We start from the raw sequence: 19836 nt of genomic DNA, 5'->3' as shown, positions 1-19836 counted from the left end.
CTAGCAGAATAAAGGGCTTTTTTTGTGTTTTGGTTTTGTTTTGTATTTGTTTGAGTTTTTTATTCCCCTCCATCCATAAAGGTGGAAGCAAAGCTAATGAGAACTCTGGGAGAATTGCCTACATATCAGAATTTCCTCCCCTACTTTTATTAATAAAAAGTAACACACTGTGGTCCAATTAGATCATGTTTATTAAACATCTAGCCCTGAACTCTGACCTTTCCTACAGCATCATTGGAGCTGGAGACACTCAGTAAGCTGAGACAATGTAGTTATTCCAGCACATTTGACTCCTGGGAGGTTTAAGTTAAATAGCTCAATCCAAGGTTTTCCAAAAAAGATGGAAAACAGAACTACAGCTCTTCTTCCATGCAATACTCTTCCCCCTGCAAACTCCATCCTGCACAACCCGTTTGAGGGACAAAATAGGTTCCTGTAAGTAATGACTTTAGAAATAAAGGGACAGCTGATTCCAAGACAAAGCCTTCATTTTTGCTCTCAGGGGCAGGCAACTGCTTCAAAGCATTTCCTCTGCTCTATCAAAAGGGTACCTGAACATGTATGGAACAGGTTAACTGCTGTACTTACCTCTCCTCCAAACCACTACTTACAGTTAAATAGCACTACTAGTCTTTAAATATTTCTCCAAGAAGCTGAAGGTAGCTTAGCTCAGCTATGCACACACAGGGCAAGATGAATCAGATTTCTATAGGAAGTTCCTGGAGAGAAGCAGCAGTTCCTTGGTCCTGTAATAGAAGGCTGCTGCATGCAGAAATCAGAGCTTGGGGTGACCAAGCTGCTTTAAATTGACCATCTTCAGCAATGAATCTTTCATGGTTTTGCACCTACCTTCATGTCATTAACTACTTTTGTCTAAATTTTCCTTATCCCATCAGTCAGCTTTTAAGAGAGCAAGTTCAATTTTGACACAATTTAATTTGATGTACTGACAACACTTTATTGAAGTTCAAGTAAGTCTTCCTTAAAAGCCTGTTCAGTGTATTTATCACTGCAACAGGTAGTGTAGAAGGTAAGAGGCTGTGGGGAGGCCTGCAGAGCAGTGGCTCAATGCTTTGTGAGAGGCCTGAATTGCTCACATGCTCTCTTTTCCCAGACAAGGACAGAAACATGAAGTATTTACAAGTACATCTCAAAGAATGAGGTTTACATTTAAAAATTCACAAATACATATAGAGTTGGAACTGTTCAAGTATGTTTCAGTTGGACAAAGTGCTACAGAACACAGAAAAACCAGTAAAGGCAAGAGGAACTATTAAGACAAAGAGGTGGCAGTCATTTGTGTGCTAAACCACTTGTAGGTGGCTGCAGTATATGCAAGACCTAGAAGTTAAAAGAATTTGGGGTACTGTCCTGGATTTGGAAAGTGTAGCTGTCAGCAGTAGAGTCTGGTACAACATTTTGGTCTTCCTCTTCCTAGAAGGAAAGAAAAGAAGAAGGTTGGAATAGCAGTGGCATTTGAATCTAGTAGTCAGTGCTGGAATAGAAAATAAAAGTGAAAGAGACCCCTGAAGCCACTTACTTCTGCTGAAAAGTATTTCTCAATGATGGAGGATGAGGCTCTGTACACTTGTTCGTTTTCATGGGACTGGAGAGCTTCAATTCTGTCTAGACCCCCACACTCCTCAATCATGAGGCAAAGCTTTTCAGTCTCATTAATCTTCTCAGCAGCCTGCAACAGGAAAAGTGTGGAATTACCTCTGGAAAGATACACAGCAGCAGCTACTGGAGAGCCATTAGCAACAACATGGACAGTAATCAAGTATAACTGCACCCACATACCAAGAAGATGTTGGAAACTGCATCCAGGATAACGAGCACAGTTTTGCTGTCTTTAGTTGAGAGAAGATTCAGCAGGGGTTCAAGAACACCAGCCTGAACAAGGTACACTATCTGGTCAATTGTTCCACCACTTGTGTAGTTCGTCACAGCCCACACAGCTTCCTTCTGAGACTTGAAATCCCCCTGTGAAGGTAAAAGCAGAGTGTTTGAACAGAGAGAAGCAATAGGAAAAGGCTCAACATTGTAAATATAGGCTTTGTTTACCTTCCTCAGAATAGCAATGAGATAAGGCACGAGACCGTGGTCTACAACTCGTTGGATCTGATCCTGACGCCCAGCAGTGATGTTGGACATTGTCCAGGCTGCTTCTTTCTGAATGTTGTTTTTGTGATGGGAAAGGAGACTTGGAAAGACAGCCAGAGCTCCTGAGTCAATAACAACCTGTGTCTGCTCATCAGTACCAGTGACAATATTTCCTATGGCTCTTAGTGAAGGAGTCTGAAACAAAGACAAATGGAATACTTAGGAAAATTGTTCAAAACCAGATTAGATTATAGCAAACATAGCTATACTTGATGGCCACCCACTCTAACCTTCCCAGTTAACAGCATGACCTGCCATGTACAAGTGGGGTTTGTGCTTCTTGTTAGCATTCCACAGGCAGACACTCACGTCTGTCTGCATGCACAGACTGCACACCTCCCAAGGTCAGGCTGCAAACAACCACCCATGACAGAGCTTAGGGAAACTACCTGCTAAATACTAATGCAGTTTCATTATGCTCTAATTATAGTGTGTACAGAGCACACTTGTGAACACTGTCCCTAGAATTTGGATCTGAAACAGCAATTGAAAGGCAAGCTTAGTGAATGTTGACTGCTGTGCTGGCCTGTGAAGTAAATTCAATGATTAAATAAAGCAGCTTGATAGGCTGCTGCTGCTGATGACTGTCTCATGCAGGACAGCACCCAGGCAGGAGAGAAACTGATGTCTCACTTGACAAAAATTAGAACAGGCACCTGACTCATGTATGAAAGGAGCAATTCAGTTCAATGGACACTACTGTCCTTCACTTGCTTGATTTGAATCACGGCTAGAGCTGCACAACAGCTGCATATCCAATCCCTTACCATTATTGGCAGGTCACTACATCCCAGGAGTCTCACAAGTTGGGGCACCAATCCAGTTTTCACAACAACTTCTATCCTGTCATTGGAACCGTCTGTGAGGTAGGAAATTGCCCAGCATGTGTCTGCCAACACCTCGGGGTCATCGTGGTGCAGGAGGCGCACAAGGGTGGGGAGGATCTGCTGGATGGCTTCGATGGGAGGGGCGGGGTTCTTGTTGCGACACAGGTTCGAGAGGGTCCACGTAACATTGCGCAGATACCCAGACTGCAATGGTTAATCAAAGAGTAATGGTTAATAACAAAGAATAAATGGTTAGCAATAATTCAGCTAGGCTCTACTCAGTAATTGTAACTTGAATCACTCTGCACACTTACAGCCAGGGAAGAGAGGTCAGGAACAGCGAGGAGACTCAGCAGAGGCTCGATTGCACCATATTTAATAACCAGGTCTCTGTAGGCAGAACCATCTCCTGCAAAGAAACAAGAAAAAAAGCCAGATGAAGACCAGGAAAAAAGGAATATGTGTACACAGAACCACTGTGTGTTAGAGGATTAATTGTTCTAGTCCTTAAGAAAGGCTGGATAAAATCAGAAGGAATGAGAGGACAGAAGGACTAGTGCCATGGTTCAGTCACATGACAAGCATGTTCAATCAAGCCCCTGAGCTTCACCTTTTGTGTTAGAAGAAGAGGTAATGTAATGCAGAGTGTTTTCTGTGCAGCTTTTCCTAAAGCTCTATAGTTCATAACCATGCACGGTCTTGCATGTTTCTTTGGAGACAAATCCAAGCCCTACACTAGAACAGAGCTATTCCCACAATATGGGACTTGAAATGCAGTATAATCATCAGCTGAATGACTGGGCACTACAGAATAAGGCTGATGGCATGTCAGAGTTTGACTGAGAATTCAATTGCAGGGTATAATAAATACCTTATAATTGATTTTAAAAGTCTAAGGACAAACATTAAGAAAACCCCAATCAAACAAGGCTTTTAAACAAGATAACATTCTCTGTGTGAAGATTCACTGTTCTCTAGGGCTCAGCCACTGGACACCATAATACAGCAGGTACAATGTTTAATTATATTATTTATTTTGACCAATTTTTAAAGACTGGGTCCAACACTGGCTGATCAAGTAATCCGGAGGGAAGCATGAGAAACTTCAGTGGACCAATACTTATTAGCAAGCAAGAAATATTGGCCATCACATACAGAATTATTTGAGTCACTGCTTCCTGCCTTCCCCCTTTTAGTCAACACACAGAACAGAGCTCATTGCTGAGTCACAAAAACACTGTGATGTCTGAAAAAGGTTTGTGTTGTAGCACGATTAGAGATCCATCAAAGCTGAAATCTGGAAGCAGTGCCCACAATACAGCCCACAGGCTGGGCCAGGCATTGCATGAGCTCTGAAGACAAAGTTTCCTGCAGCTTGCTCTGCAATGCAGGGCATGTCATGACTGGAAAACCACTAGGGCAGAGCTCCCAAGCAGCTCAGCACAGGGCATGGCACAGCAAGAGTGATGTCAGTGATGCCCTCCCACCTCAGACAAGGGGACAGGTCTGAATTCCAGAATTCACAGAATCACCAGGTGGGAAGAGACCTTAAAGGTCAAGTCCAGCCCGTGTCCTAATACCTCAACAAAACCATGGCACCCAGTGCCATATTCAGTCTTTTTTAAAACACATTCAGGGATGGTGACTCCACCACCTCTCCAGGCAGACCATTCCAGAACTTTCTGTAAAAACTTTTTCCTAACAGCCAACCTATATTTCCCTTGGTGCAGCTTGAGACTGTGTCCTCTGGTTCTGTCAGTGCTGCCTGGAGAAAGAGCCCAGCCCCACCTGACTAGAACCTCCTGTCAGGAGGATAATGAGAGCTGTGCAGCACAGGGACATACCTGCAATATTCCCCAAGGCCCACACAGCCTGCTCACTGATGTGAGTGTGTGGAGAGGCCAGCAGGGAAATGAAGGCTGGGATTGCCCCTCCATCCACCACTGCCCTGGTTTGCTCTGATGTGCCAGAGGCGATGTTGGTGAGTGCCCAGGCAGATTCAAACTGGATGGGGCTGCAGTCTGCTCTGCCTAGGAACGAGACGAACTTGGGAATCAAACCAGCCCGAATGATGTTGTCTATTGGGGGTTGCTTCTCTCTTGAGAGGAGTTTCCTAAGGAGGAAGGCAAACAGGAAGCATTATTTTTGCCTGCAGACATCTGAACAACAAATTAAAGTCTTAAAAGCACCATAGGTAAAAAGTTTAGCATTGCCTTAACATGCAGAGAAGGCAACACAACACAGCATGAAAGAGAAATGCAGACAAGCTCAACACTGCCTTCCTAGGCCTCTGCTAATGCTGGGTTTGGCATGTCTTCACTATGGGAGAGGTTCTGTTCAGCCTCTGAAGTAAAACAGACTTGCAGGAGTCATTACACATCTGAACTGCTGGAGGCTTCTCAGCAGAGAGCTCAGTGACTGCCAGAAGCAGCACTGCAGCAATATGCAAGCCTATTAAAGGATCTTTTAGATTGGGAAGAAGAAACAAACTCAGCAGACTTCAAACCCCAGTCATCTTACTGTTCACATTATTCTAAGGTGGATTGCCACACTCCTACATATCAGACTCGAGTGTTAACACAGTTTAAAGGTGCCCTACTTTGCTATAATAAAGGGTTTACTATAATTACTCCTTCAAATCTAAGGTGACTGCTATTAAATTTGCCACCACTAGAGCAAATTACTTCTTCCTACTAAAATATTCAGGCACTTTAAATATTCAAAAGCCACATGGTTTGAATAAAACTATGCCTAAGTTATGGGTACCTCAACATGGTATATGAGATGGTGTTTATTGAAACACTGCCTGATAAGAAAGACATAAGCAGCCACTTAGGCTTATAAGTCAATTCTCTCACCTTATCTAGTTACTGGCTTGCACAGCTGAGCTGGTTTCCTCTGAAGTGCTTACCTGGCAGCTTGAGTAGCCTGTAGCTGAAGCTCCATGTTATTACTATTAACTCCTTTGACTATTTCTTCCACTGACCAGTGTGCCAAAACCTGTATAAGAAAACACAACACGAGTGCTTCACTGGGCCTGTTGGGCATTCCTGACCACAGAGAGCTCTTACACAATTCCATGAAAAGGCCCCAATTTACAGCCACTGCCCTTAGTACCATGAGGTATTCTAAAACCTCAGCAGCTACAGCTGCATCTGCAGTTACCTGAACTGCTGAAAGCTTTTTTAACCAAGTGCTTCATACCAGTCATGCTAGGCTTAAAATGTAGCTGCAGCCAGTGATGCTTTGAGAAGACTAACATGGAAGAGAGGCCAGACAGAGTTAAAGAATAAAGTAGGTATTTATTAAAAGGCCTCAATGGATACACCTTGGGCAGTACAAGAGCCTGGCCAGGACTACATCAAAGATGAACCAAAATGGTCACAAAATGGACCATGGTCACAACCACAAATGGTAACAAGGTCTGACACTTTTTTAAGTTTTGGTTCATTTGCATATTGGAGTTAATTGTCCAGTTATAGCTTTAGGTTATGATGTTCCATCCTCTTTATTCTTCTCTCATCAATTCACCATTGTTTATACTTTTTGGGCCTGGAGGTTGAAATAGTTGTCCTTGACCAAGCTGGAAAAGGATTGTTTTGTCTGCCTACCCTGTGAAGAGAACTTGCTAACACTTAAGCCTCCCCTTTGAGGAGGCTCAGAGGTGCCCTTATTGCTCTCTATAACTTCCTGAAGGGAGGCTGTAGACAGATGGGGCCTCTTCCACCGGGCAGCACAGACAGAACCAGAGGACACAGTCTCAAGATACCTCAGGGAAGGTATAGGTTGGATATTAGGAAAAAATTTTTCACCAAAAGAATAATAAAATACTGGAATGCTCTTCCCAGGGAGGTGGTAGAATCACCATCTCTGGATGTGTTTAAAAAAAGACTGGACATGGCACTTGGTGCTATAGTTTAGTTGAGGTATGTTAGGGCATAGGTTGGACTCGATGATCTTAGAGGTCTCCCCCAGCCCCATTATTCTGTGATTCTGTAATATGAAGCTCAGAGTTACACACTACAGAATCTGAAAAATATGAAGGCTAAATCTTAAGGCATGCCCAGTTGTGTGTAAGAGTGCTGTCCATTAGAGGTGATAACACAGGCCTGAGCTGACAATGCAGATGGTAGCAGTGCTGTCCTGCCCTGGAGAAGGGCTCATGCTGGCCTGGCTGCAGGACCTTAGAGGGTAACACCCTCCAAGTGTTCTGAGGACCCACTTACCTGGTTGCCTTTGTTTTCCTGAAGGGGAGAAGTAGCATCGTCTGGTAAAGTGCTCACATTTCTTCTTTTAAGCATCTGATCATCTTTCTTAGCTTTCCTCAGCTCCACATTGACTTCGATTCGCCTCCTTCTCATTTCCTGCAGGAAAAACACTCAGAGTAAGTTCTTGGCTTTCAAAACTTAGAAACTTAGATTTAAAGAGACAACGGCTGGATAAAGTACTAATTGCACCAGAGTACTCACTGTGCTGTCCTTTCCTTTGTTCTTGAATCTATTCAATCGAGCCGATGGTGTATTCTCATTAGTAGACATCTTGCTTTTTAGAGTTTCGAGCGGGACAGATAAAAACAAGCCTGAAAACAGAGTAAAGGCAAGATTACTCCACAAAAGTTAAATTTTAAAAATTGGATCCATACTCTAGAATAAGAGGCACTTGATTATATTAATACTATAACAACATGTGACTTGATGAACCGCTGTCTCTTTAAAGAGCCAGATGTTACAAACAAGCTCTAGCATCAACACAAAAGCAGAAGACACAGTCACGCGATTTTAAGAAACTTTAAACCAAATACTATTAGTTATTATTTTCAGGAGCAACATAGATTTTCCTTTCCACAGACAACACACCCATGCTATTAAATACTATTTTCACTATCACATACCTGTGCTGCACAGGATCCCACCCAGCCCCACCCCGACCTTTTTGGACGAGAACAGCGAGCTCTCGCAATGGGAAGGATCCAGAGGAACGTTTGCAGAGCGGGTGCAGCCAGCAGCACATAACAACGGCTACACGGGTAACGAAGAAAACCCCTGCACCTCGGCCACCCCCAGTATAAGAACCGGCTTCGCTTCGGCCACAGCCCCGGCGGAGCGCCAACCCGCGCTGGGATACACCAGCCCTGCCAGCCGCAGTGCAGACCGCGGAGAAGCAGGAGGCTCCCGAGAGAGGCCCCGGCAGGATTGCAGGCAGAGCACGGCTTTTTCCAAAAGGGCAGCGCAGGCCCCGCGTCCCCGCCGCCCCGGCCCCGCACCTCGACCGGAGCCGCCGCCGGTCGCTCCGCTGCTGCCGCACGCTGCCACTGCCCACGGCCGGCCCACGCGGCATTTAAATTTCCCGCGGCCGCGCCCTGCCATTGGCCAGTTCGAGCCAAAGCAAGGTTCTGATTGGCCGGTTTGAAAGCAGCCCGGCTCGCGATGACGGGGAATGCCCTCCCGGAAGCGCCGGTCGGACGTGACGTATGGACAAGCTCCGGTACTACAGCTCCCGGCGTGCCCCGCGCCGCCCCACACAGGCTTGCTGGCGCTACCTGCGCGGGGCACGCCGGGAGCTGTAGTGCGCTGTGGGGCCGGGCTCGGTGATATTCCGGGACGGGAGCGGGGGGTCGGAGTGAGGGAATTGCGTCCCCGGAGGGGTCTCGCTCTGAGCGGTTTGGGGCAGAAGCACCCATTCCCTCACGCAGAGCGCAGATTCTGCCTCAGCAACCAGCGCGGCACCGCACGCTTCCCCCGCGAAAAGGGCGTGTAGTGACAGGACGAGGGGAACGGCTTCAAATCGAAAGAAAGTGGGTTTAGATGGGATATCGGGAAAAAATTCTTTCCTATAAGGGTGGTGTGGCCCTGGCACAGGTTCCCAGAGAAGCTGTGGCTGCCCCATCCCTGGAAGTGTCGAAGGTCAGGCTGGATGGGGCTCCAAGCAACCTGGGGTAGTGGAGGTTGTCTCTGCCCATGCCAGGGGCTGGAACTGGATCAGCTTTAGGGTCCCAACAAACCCAAACCATTTTGTGATTCCATGGCTCCATGCCTCACTTATTGTCTCCTAGAAATGTGGTGCACAGAAATGCAATGAAAAGGGCATAGGAGATTGCAGTTGAAAGCAGTTCTGCAGCCATCAGGGCAGATGGAAACCAAATCATACGGAATAACAAAAGGATTCCTGCCCCTGTGGCATAGCCTGAAAATGGATGAGATTGTTTCTGATGGGTTTGGCCTGCTCATGAGGGATGGACTACAAAAGAACACTGATTTTCACAGGAGATACTCAAACCAAAGAACTGTAGGGAAAACACAACCCTGACAGCAACTCTGACATTTCGAGACACCTACAACCTACAACAGAGAAGCGTCAGTTATGCACATCGATATGTCTGTGTGCTAAACCATCACATTAAACCATTTATGCCCATCTGTAGGCGCAAGCGCAGAGGATGTTTGTTGAGGAGGAGGAATTACCAGTGACATCTCATATCGCCGCGTTTGGGCCTTTCAGTGCTGAGCTTTGTAAAAAACACCCACTAAAACAAGAACAGAGAAAGCACATTGCTAACAAATGGAGATATTAAACAAGAGTAGTTTGACAAAGAAAAAATAAAGGCAGTTCAAAAGCAGAAATGGAGGTTAAACACCTGCTTTCCTGAAGGACTGGAAGGCTGGCTCGAAGAAATTCCATTGGGTCATGAATCGCTGGCAGTGCACGGTGTGGAGCAGTGAAATCTGGGCACAGGGATGGGTGATGAGGGCAGGGAGAGGCCTGGCAGTGCCTGGGACGCCCGAGGGGGTGTGTGCGACGTGCTGCAAGCGGTGAGGGCTGTGAGGGAGGGGACAGCTCCGAAGCGACAGAGAGGTGGAGGGAGACTGGGCAGTTGGGGCAGGACAGCGGCCAAGCTGCGGGTGAGGCTGTGGGGCAGCAGAAGCCGTGTGTGAGGCGGGCAAAAGGGCCGTGAGGGGTCACAGAGCCCTGAGGGGGCAGGGGGGGGTCCCCGAGAAGGCCGAGTGTGGAGCCACCGGGACTGGATGGCGTTACCGGCCGCAGCACAGGAGACCGGACCGGGCCCGTGAGGGTAAGTTTAAAGAGGCGGGACAGGAGGGCGGCAGTGGCCGGGCGGGGCTGACAGTGAGGGCGGGAACCGCTCTGAGGCGCGGGCGCGGCCGCGGGGGGCGGGGCTTGTGGGCCCCGCGGCCAATGGTGTGCGAGGAGGGTGGGGCGGGGCCAGCCCGCCGCCAGCGGGGAGAACGTGACGGCCCGTGGGGAGGCGGAGCCAGGGCGGGCCGGGCGGAGCTCTTACTAGGCGGCGCGCGCAGACAGCGCTGGGTGACCCAGTGGCCTAATGGATAAGGCATCAGCCTCCGGAGCTGGGGATTGTGGGTTCGAGTCCCATCTGGGTCGTGCCCTGTCTGTTTTGTGGCGCGGCCGCGGGGCCGCCCCGTGCTCGGGATCCCCGACTCTTTTACCCGCAGCTGCCCCGAGCCCCCGCTCTTCCCGGGCGCCGAGTGCTGCCTGGAGCCGCGGGGATCGTGCGAGTGCGTCCCGCTCTCTTCTCAGGGCTCCGTCGCAGCTGCAGCCGGGGAACAGCAGCGCCCGCAGGTGCCACGGCGCTTTTGGTCCCTGTTTTGGTCCCCCATCGCCCCTGGGAAAGCTTTTAATCTCTCCTGCCTGAGCATCCCTGTTGCAATGCTGGAGTGCTCCAAGCATATTTACTCTACTCTTAATGGAGGTCCTGCCCAGGTAAAGAGTCTGGGGAAACAGTGCAGACACATGAATGAGGATGGAATTGCACCACCAGCTAATTCAACAGAAAAATCCTTGGCATACAGGTCTGTGGGATGTTCATGTGTTTGTATATCCATCCATCCATCCATCCATCCATCCATCCATCCATCCATCCATCCATCCATCCATCCATCCATCCATCCATCCATCCATCCATCCATCCATCCATCCATCACCATCCATCTCCCTCTCCCAGCTGCAGGTACCTGCTGCTCACCAAAGCAATGGAGGAGCCCTCCTCTTCCTCATGCTCGGTTTACATTCCTATTCCTGTAAGAGCTATCTTGGGATAGTTCTGGAATTAAAAATGTTTCAAATAACAGAGGAAAACAAGCATGAGTAAGTGCTGCAGTAGAAATGTAACTTCTTGAGTAATAGATGTGGTGAAATGTCATTTATTTTCCACACTATTCTGGTGAATTTTCTTTATCTTCACCCATGGCTGCTGGAGACAAAGCCCTGAGCTTTTGGGAATCCTATTGAAATGCTTAATTAAGGCAGGACAAAACAAACTGCTTAAACTAAGCAACACTGAATCCCATGCCACAGACATTGCTGAGGGTTACATTTTCTGTCAAGGGTGGGTTTCAGGAGCCTTTCAGTGCCTTTATGGAGTTTTAAATTGTTGATTGCCTCTAAAGTCATGAGCACCTTCCACAGCACCCGGCAGCAGCTGGTGAGTTAAACTGTCACAATGGAAATCTTGTGTAGCAATAAGGTCACTTAGAAATAAGCCTTCTTAACTCAGTAATCCAAATCAGGGTTGGCTTGGTGTGTGAAAATTTGCAGAGTTCTTCATGATGGCAAAGAGAGATTTAAAAATAAAGCTGTGTGGGATCAGCAGAGCTTTCCCTTGGACTAGGCACTCACTACTGCATTTTTCAGCCTGAAAAGAATCACAGAAACCGGTTCCTGAAAGTAAAAGAGGAGATTAGCAGCTGTATCACTGGAGGTGGCCAGAAATCCCCAGATATGTTCCATTGTCATGCACATCCCTTCCAGACCCTGTGTGCCAGGGCTCTGGTGTATTCCAGCACCTCCCAGTTCTCTCCAGAGCACAGCTCTCCATAGCCAGCCTTGTTCCCTATGGCTTTTCCTTACAGAGTGCCAGAGGAGCGCAAGACTCTCCCCAAAATAAAAATGTGCTGCAGAACCCCGTGTGGGTGTGCTATTCCCAGGACACAGGTGCTGCAGCCGGGGGGTTGCTCCCCTTGGGAAGGAGCACATTCCTCCAGGCAGGGCTGGTGGAGGCAGCAGCTTGGTCCTGCTCCAGTGGGTTGTCCAGCCAGTGATTCCCGTTTCCCCTCAGGCTGCCTCTCATTAGCATGGATCGGGGGAAGGGCATAAAAGGCTCCAGCTCATTTTGAGTCTGGAAAAACTTTACTTCAAAATGACAACCCAAGTGTTCTGGCTCCTCTGCTTTGCCATTAGATCATCTTCTGGTAAGTCTGTTACCTCTGCAGTGGGGCTGGGGGACGTCTGAGGCTGAGGACATTCCTACAAACACGGCAGCCCCCAGCCTGCAGCCTCTGCAGCAAGTAAGGGCTCGAGAAAGAAACATTTCAACGTGTTTGTGGGATGGGAATGTAGATTGCAATATTTAATTTGCAAGCATTGGGAAGAATTAAGAGCACCTGGCAGAAGCAGGCAGGGAGCTGGTGCTCCTCTGTCCCGCCAGCCACCACTGGCAGGTGAAGTTGGATTTGCTTCTGCATCTGGGATTTTTATAATTTGTATCAGGTGAAGCTGGATTTGCTTCTGCATCTGGGATTTTTATAATTTGTATCAGGTGAAGCTGGATTTGCTTCTGCATCTGGGATTTTTATAATTTGTATGTGACCTTTCTCTTTTAGTCCCCTTCACCTGTAACTCCAGGTGTCTGACTGGCTTTAACATGTTCAGTGTGCCCTGTGTGCCTGCAGCAAGCTGTCCTGAATGGATTTATTTGGGTTTTAGTGCCTCACTGACAGAACAGAAATAGCATTTACATCTGTTCTACTGAGATTTAGTTATATTGCAGTCGTATTTCTTAGGTTGCAATAACTAGACAGGAATATGTTGTTAGAGGATGAGGAATCTCAAGGTCCTGAACAGACTGAGTAGAGAAAAATGAACTATTTCTTGATACAATCTGTGACTGAGAAGGCGTGATAAAGTGGTAGAAGAGTTTTATTTACACACCCAAGTCTGAGGCACCTGTTCAGAGGGCACAGCTTCACACTGAACCATCTCCAAACCCCCCTTGCCTGCTGCTTTTGGCAGCTTGGACTTCTTCCACCCCTCTCTCCATGGACATTCTTTAGACTTTACGTGTGGCCAGCCCAAATATCAGGGAATCTTTCCCATGACAGCAGCTGGTGAGAGCACACAGGGGGAGAAGTGGCAAGGTCAGCAGTTGAGTCAGTTACAGGAGATAAACCAGGACGTTGTTCATCTGTGTATGTCAAATCTCTCTTTTCACACAAGGAGCTGGGATCAGCCTCCTACACAGGATAACCACGGCCGTGAGCACCAGACAGAGGCTGTGTGTGGGTGAGCTGTGTGAAAACTCTGCTGGCTCGCTCCAAGCCTGCAGGGAAGGTCTAAGGGAAATAGACTGCCAGGGGAAATTTCTCTCCTGCCTGGCTAAACATTTTGCTTGTTTTTCTTTGTGAGGTTCAAAGGATCAAGGTGAAGGTATAAATGAAAGTGTGGGTAATTGCCCAGCTTGTGTGAACAGTGCCATTAGGTTATTTTTTCCCTGGATTTCCAGACACTTCCTCTCTTTCTCAAATGTCCTCTCAAATTAAGCAAAGCTGTGAAATAATTGTTACTAGCAGCACTAGCTTAATCACTGCTACTATGTGCTCGAGTCAGAGATCCAAAACTGTGTATAAAAAACCTTTCCAGTAGCATCCAAAGCTGCTGAAGAGTCTGGATGACATTGTCAACAGGCATCCCATGGATGGGAAAACCAAAGAGTTCTGCTGTCATGGTCTCTTAAACAAGCATCCCAAATGGCAACGTGAACCTTGTTTCCTCAGATGCTCCCTGGAGATTCAGGGGTTTGAGAAAAGGGTTTGTTTTTAATTTGCAACAATAATAAAGTAAAAATGCAAATCTCCTGTTTTGCTCACACAGCTGCATTCCCTGTACTGGACCTTCAATATCTGAGTAGAGGAACGAGGAGCTCTACTGTGCTTCATCTATTGAGCTATTTATTAGTTTTATATCTTATTGTTGAAGGCCTCACTTCTGGATTAGAGCCTCAAATCTTCTCATTCTGAAACATTTGAAATAAAAGATTTAAAACACTGATTTTCCCTCTCTTTTTTTGCCCGTAGGATCCCTGCTCTATGCTGAGAAGCCCGGCCAGGCTCTGAGCAAAGATGTTTTCAGTGCCGCAGCTGAGGTTCGGGTGAAGGAGCCAGCGCGGGGCACGGGCAGTGCCAGCGGGAATGCCAGGGAAGGGCGGCTCCCGGGAATGCCCCCCGGGCCCCCGGGCATCCCCTCCCTGGCCCCCGACAAGAGGAAACGCGCGGAGCCTTCCCTGGAGAACAGCACAGGGCCGAGGAAGCACCTGGGGCAGCTCGGAGGGCTCCGGGCCCCGGGGGCTGCTCCCGGCCAGGCCAACAGGCCGCACCCGGAGCGGCGGCGGGCCGGGGCTGCCAACAGCCTGGGGGCCCTGCGAGCCCCTCCCCGCCCTAAGGCCCTGCTGGAAACACATCCTTTCCCGGACTTTGGAATGGGGGAGCCCAACGATCCTGACACGCTGCACCACTTCAACCGAGCGGGGAAGGGAATGGCCTACAAAGAGCCCGACCCGTCCGGCAGGATCCTCAAGGCCTCGTGGGTCACGAACCGCTGGGAGCCCAGCCCGAGGCACCGGGGCGAGCTGGGGACAGGTGAGGGACGGGCTGCTGGGAGTGGAACAGGCTGCCCACAGTGGGACAGGCTGCCCAGAGCTGCCCAAAGCTGGGGCACAGTGCAGGGACAGATCCCCCAAGGGCCCTGGCTGTCCCTCAGGCTGTGCTCCTCTTGCAGACGGTGACAAGGAGAAGCTGTGTCAGAGCGAGTGCAGGAAGGAGCGGGATGAAGGGGAGGCTTTCTGTGCCAGCGAGTTCGGTAGGTGCTGTCCCCCTCAACCCCCAGGGACAGAGCACCTTCTGTCCACTTGTCACTGATACTGCACTTCCACTTTAAAAATACTGTGATTAGATACAGTAAGTATGTTCAATAATTACCAAGTATTCCAAAAGGACCCATCACAGCTCTTCATAAACATTCTTACATTACTATTTCCCTGCCTTGGACTAGCACTGCCCTTTTTTCTGTTTCCTCTGGAGGAACAGTGTCCTTGGGACTGATCAATGGAACTGAAAAGACCAATTGTTTTAGATAGTCTCAGATTAACCACTACAGCTGGGTTATTTATCTCTTCCCATTTAGAGCAAGTTTGATTTTGGAGATTGAAGTTTGAAATTAAAATAAAATAGTGAACCAAACAGAAAGAAGGCTGTGATCCTCTCTCTAGAGAGGATTCTTCTTGAAGTTCCTTAGGATTCAGTGTCTTTAGTCCTTGTGTTCACACTGGTTTAACTAAAGGTGGCAGGAAACAGCCTGGTATTTTTGTAGACTTTGTTTAAGGACAAACATTTTCTGACTGAAACCCTGCCTTGTGCTTACAGAGTTGTGAAACAGATACCAACTTTTTCTCACAGTATTTTAAGAGATAAGGAAAATACAAGCCCAGTGGTAACAGATGTTTCCATTTGTAGAACATAAACACGTTGGGAGACATCTGTTTTCTCTAAATGGAGAAGTCAGGAAGTGCTTTCTACAAATGTTGTCCTGCTTTGGTTTTTACCACTCTCACACATTCCTGTCCAACATGGGCTTCACAGCAACCCGACCTCTGTGTGTGTTAGCCCTTAACAAACAGCTCTGCTCCTAAATTGAAAGGACAGGTAGGAAAAAGTCTGAGCAACAGACAAGCCAAGGTTCCACAGCAGCCATCAGAGAAAGCTTTTCCTCTCTTTATATTATATTTATATTACAGTGCAGATAAAAGAATAAATTACTGAATCAGAGGCAGGTGTAACACCAGGTGCAGTAGCCCCACTCACACTGAGCTGTTTTCCCAGCCCTGCACCCAGCTCAGCACTTGCCAGAATCAGAAACTGGGAGAGCAGCATGAAGTGATTGTCTGAGCTCCCAACACAACCTACTTGTGCCCCTGTCTCTTGGTATGACAAGGGCCTTTTATTTCAAAAGCCAAAGCGTTTCATTACCAGCTTGGCTTTGTACTTCATTGGGAAATTTTAAATTTGAAAATTTTACTTTGTTAGGTAAATTTGCCCACTTTTTATATATCAGGATAGAAAATGGTACTAAACCCATTGCTTCTTCCCTAAGAAACACCTCAAACCTGTAAAGCACAAGGTTTGCAAAGCAGCAAAACTTCAGGCAATGACCTCACCAAATGTGATTATTTGAAGCAATTCCTGCTGCCCACTCCTGAGCCAAGGGATTCCTGCTGACACTTCCTTTACAGCATTTCAAATTACAGCCTTCACACATGCCCTGAAAACTGCCATGATATAAAATCTGATCCTCTTTCCCCCTCTCCCTTAAAGCAGCAGTGAATGGAATTGTTTACAACCTGGAGAGCCTGGGCCATGGGGTGCAGTGGGTCACCCTGCTGGTGGACACTGATGGACTGTACAGGATGAGCCGCCTCTATGTCACCCCCGACGCCGCCTTCTTCCGAGTTCACATCCTGCTTGTGGATACTTTGAACTGCAGCAAACCATGCCCAGACTTTAAACTTGGTAAATCATTCCAGCTAAATCCATTCTGCTATTCCTGTGCATGCACTGCAAGCTCAGTCTGCCCTACTTTAATAGGCTTAGCCTGGGTTGTTGGGAAAATTTGGAAGAAAAGTATTTACTCAAAGTACTCAAAGTTTATCAGTGCGGACTGCTTTGTTGTAACTGGATTGGAGCTCAGGTGTTGCTGCACCCCCTAAGCACCCCCAAGCTTTTCCATTCCCGGCTGCCCCATGCAAGGGACACCTGTGCAGCTTCTTTGTACCTGTCCTAGACAGCCCTGGCTGTCTGATGGCAACAATACAGGGGAAAAGGGAACTATGGGGAGAACAGAGGACATCCAAACTACTCTAACATAACTATACATCACTAAAGCTTTTCTTAATATTCACACAATAGTTATCCCTTAACTGTGAGAGCCAACCACCTCATTATCCATCTTTTGAGTGCAAGTTTATCAAATGCCAGCATTTCCACCAAGAGTAAATCATCATTTCCATGCCAGCCCCACTCCTAGGTCCCAGCAGAGCTCAGGGTGCCGCAGGGGAAGCTCCGTGCCCAGAATGTTTCCACAGACACAAGTTCGTGTCTGTTCGCACCCCCGGTGCCTCGGAGTGACTCCCACTGGCTCCCTGAGGCTCAGCTGCCGTCTGTTCCGTTCCTGTGTTGCAGGCAGCCGCTACATCGTCATGGGGCACATCCACCACAAGCGCCGCCAGGTGCCCCCGGAGCTGCTCCCGGCCCTGAGGGGGCGGCTGCGCCCCGGGGACGGCTGGGTCGGGAGCGGCAGCGGCTTCGTGAGGAGATTCAACAGGAAAAGGGATCTCAGGGTGAGGGCAGCGCGCTCCAGGTGTCCCTGAGGCTCCGTCAGGACGGGGGAGCGGCGGGATCGGCCCTCAGAGCGCCCCGGCCGAGGGCAGCGCTCCCGCTGGAGCCTCAGCAAACACCGGGGGCCTCGGGCAGGCACCCCCGGCCAGGCTCGGCACAGAATTCACTCTAGGGAATGTGAACCGGCCGGGAATTTGCTCCAGCTGCTTGCAGAGCCACAGGTTATTGTTGCTTCCCCTGCTGCAGTGCGCCCCGAATAATCTGTAGTAACTGTAATGCAAAATTCTGGCAGTTTCGTCCTCGGTACGCAACAACTGCACTTTGAACGCTTCACCTTGAACACATTAGATGATACCACAGCTTTATCTACACAGGATGTTCACTGTGCTTTCACAGTTCTGCCTAATGCACTTGATTTCAGAGAAGCCAACACCACTGAGTACCATTTGTATTATTTTTGTCTCCTCAACCACGTCCATGGTATTTCTGAAAATTACACCATTCTTCCAGCAGAGCTGGATGTTCACACAAAGCATACAGAATAGAGTGTAATAATTTGAGTATATGAACACTGACTGAAAGCAAATCAAGAACTGCAAATGCCCAGTTGCATTTACAAGTGATGGTGCAGGGAATGCAAAATGAGCATGGGCTGCACACACTGGGTGTGCCAGGGCACTTTGTCCCAGAGCTGTGCTGAATGCCATTCCCCAGGAGAAATGTTGCCAAGCTTGTACTTGCACAAGAGTAAAGTTACTTTTTAAATCAAAAAGACAATATTTTATTACCTTTAGTGTGCTGAAATTGAGATGTTTGTTGTTCCCAGTCAGTATTCACAAATAATAAGTCTGTAAAAGAAACTAATAAAATGCTCATGAAGTTCTGCTTTCACTGTCTCCTAGGTTCTGAAGACCCAAAAATCTTATGTAATGATATTGCACAGAGGCATCTCCTTGTGTGACAAGTTGGCTGAGGATTTGATACATATTTCTATTAAGAAATGTAAAAAATTGAGTACAGCTTAAACCCCCACATACTCAGCAATATGATGTGAGCTGCCACAGGAAGCAGTGGCTTCTACAGAAGCATTTTCTGTTTTGAAACAAGGGTAGTTCTGACACCCTGTACTTGTCACACACCTCTGCAGCTGCATTTGGTGTCACTGGAAAGGCACAGAGCAGGGGATGGGATGGGCTATGCTGCATCAAGTATTTCTTGACATGGAGCCAAATACCAAGAGCAAACATCCCCTATTTGGGACCCAAAAGGCTCTTACTGGATAGAAATTTACTCACAGCATGAGTCTACCTAAAAAATACCATGTCTCACTTTTGGTATGTGAAAGACTTTGCATGGAGCACAGCATGGATGGATGGAATTTTCCTGAGGAAATCTGAGGGGGTTTTGATTTGGCAGAAGGGCTGTTCTGGCAATGAATCAAAGCTCTGGAGTGACTGGGAGGACAGAAGGAGGAAGGGTTACATGTGCATCTTGAGTTTCTTTGTTTCTATTTTCAGGGAAGTCCAGGACTAAGCAGCAGCTCCTCCAGGCATCCCCCCAGAGCAGTCCTGAGCCCCATTCCCTTATCCTGCTGCAGCCCAGGGAGGTGTGGGCACAAACCCAGCCTGTGCCTCCCTCTGGCAGGGACAAACACAGAGTAAGGACATCCCAAGCCTGAGTTCAGTGCCCACAACTGACACAAAACACTGGGATACAGATGTTGCTCTGGGAGCCTGAAAAGTGATTTACCCCATGATCTCCTCCTGTGTTACCAAATCCTCTTACCTTTCCCTTCTTGACTGGAAAATTCCTCCTTAAAATGTTCCCACAGCAGCTGAGGAACTGTTGTAGTGCATATTTCTCAAGTCCCATATTCTTGTTATGATATTCTTAAAGTCCATACCTTCTTGCTGGTCCTATTATGCAGCTCCTCTCTGCTGTGCAGTTCCTCATGGCTTCACAGGGGCTCCTTCTGGGCTCTCGACCCACCCCCTTTTATCCCAGAGGCCTTCATGAGCTACAGCTGCTGCCCAACCAAGGACCCCGCAGCTGTAGCTCATCCAGAGCAACAGGACCCACCTATCCAATACATAGGACTCTCACTACATATAGATATTCACAAGGACTCCTACTATACTTCAGTTGTTGTATTCTTGTTGTTGTTATAACAATACATATATTCAGGCCCCTACAAGGAACAAATCCCTGTGTGTCACAGCCCCACTGAGACAGAGCTGGAGCACAGCAGGACTGTTGTCACTAGGCTCCTCACATCCTAAACACACCTCCTGAACATCAACAATTCCAGATGGAGAGGATTTCCAGCCTTGCACTTGCTATTCCAAACCCCTCCCAGCAATAACCACACTGGGAATGGGATGGCACTCACACTCAACAGCTGCCATGGTAATTCTGGTACCTCACAGTCAGTA

At 48.0% G+C, this 19836-nt stretch overlaps 2 protein-coding genes and 1 non-coding gene across 5 annotated transcripts; 2 read left to right on the top strand and 1 right to left on the bottom strand.

Moving 5' to 3' along the window:
- Positions 1-1110: 1110 nt before the first annotated feature.
- On the bottom strand, positions 1111-7560 carry KPNA2 (karyopherin subunit alpha 2). The gene is made up of 10 exons (XM_058038736.1): positions 7460-7560; positions 7217-7354; positions 5902-5990; positions 4835-5103; positions 3305-3399; positions 2931-3194; positions 2065-2298; positions 1801-1983; positions 1541-1690; positions 1111-1434 (listed from the first exon to the last, which is right to left on the bottom strand). Exons 1-10 carry the CDS (start codon positions 7526-7528, stop codon positions 1342-1344), a joined length of 1584 nt encoding a protein of 527 aa, XP_057894719.1. The 5' UTR covers positions 7529-7560; the 3' UTR covers positions 1111-1341.
- A 2752-nt stretch (positions 7561-10312) lies between these two features.
- Positions 10313-10385, top strand: TRNAR-CCG (transfer RNA arginine (anticodon CCG)). The gene has a single exon. It is a non-coding gene; the product is annotated as a tRNA-Arg (tRNA).
- C21H17orf58 (chromosome 21 C17orf58 homolog) lies at positions 10331-18300 on the top strand. Of its 3 annotated transcripts, none has more exons than XM_058038742.1 (5): positions 10331-10724; positions 14093-14653; positions 14793-14873; positions 16385-16579; positions 17249-18300. In XM_058038742.1, the coding sequence occupies exons 2-5, from the start codon at positions 14233-14235 to the stop codon at positions 17434-17436; spliced, it is 885 nt and encodes a 294-aa protein (XP_057894725.1). In that variant the 5' UTR covers positions 10331-10724; positions 14093-14232; the 3' UTR covers positions 17437-18300. The 3 variants fall into 3 exon arrangements, with proteins under 3 accessions (XP_057894725.1, XP_057894722.1, XP_057894721.1); XM_058038739.1 differs by lacking the exon at positions 10331-10724 and adding an exon at positions 12061-12211 and having other exon boundaries at positions 16388-16579; XM_058038738.1 differs by lacking the exon at positions 10331-10724 and adding an exon at positions 12061-12211.
- The last annotated feature ends 1536 nt before the right edge of the window (positions 18301-19836 follow it).

The sequence above is a fragment of the Melospiza georgiana genome, chromosome 21, assembly GCF_028018845.1.
Source record: "Melospiza georgiana isolate bMelGeo1 chromosome 21, bMelGeo1.pri, whole genome shotgun sequence".
Classification (NCBI taxonomy): domain Eukaryota; kingdom Metazoa; phylum Chordata; class Aves; order Passeriformes; family Passerellidae; genus Melospiza; species Melospiza georgiana.
Note: the sequence above shows the minus strand (reverse complement) of the source record. Positions and strands in the feature narration are given on the sequence as shown.

Excerpts from the sequence above, each read along its gene's own strand:
- C21H17orf58 (XM_058038738.1), top strand. The coding sequence starts at position 12,160 with ATGACAACCCAAGTGTTCTGGCTCCTCTGCTTTGCCATTAGATCATCT. Across the intron at positions 14,654-14,792 it reads CCGGGGCGAGCTGGGGACAG|ACGGTGACAAGGAGAAGCTG; the intron begins GTGAGGGACGGG and ends CTCCTCTTGCAG. Across the intron at positions 14,874-16,384 it reads TTTCTGTGCCAGCGAGTTCG|CAGCAGTGAATGGAATTGTT; the intron begins GTAGGTGCTGTC and ends TCTCCCTTAAAG.
- KPNA2 (XM_058038736.1), bottom strand. The coding sequence starts at position 7,528 with ATGTCTACTAATGAGAATACACCATCGGCTCGATTGAATAGATTCAAG. Across the intron at positions 3,195-3,304 it reads CTGACCTCTCTTCCCTGGCT|TCTGGGTATCTGCGCAATGT; the intron begins GTAAGTGTGCAG and ends TAACCATTGCAG. Across the intron at positions 1,984-2,064 it reads TCATTGCTATTCTGAGGAAG|GGGGATTTCAAGTCTCAGAA; the intron begins GTAAACAAAGCC and ends TTACCTTCACAG.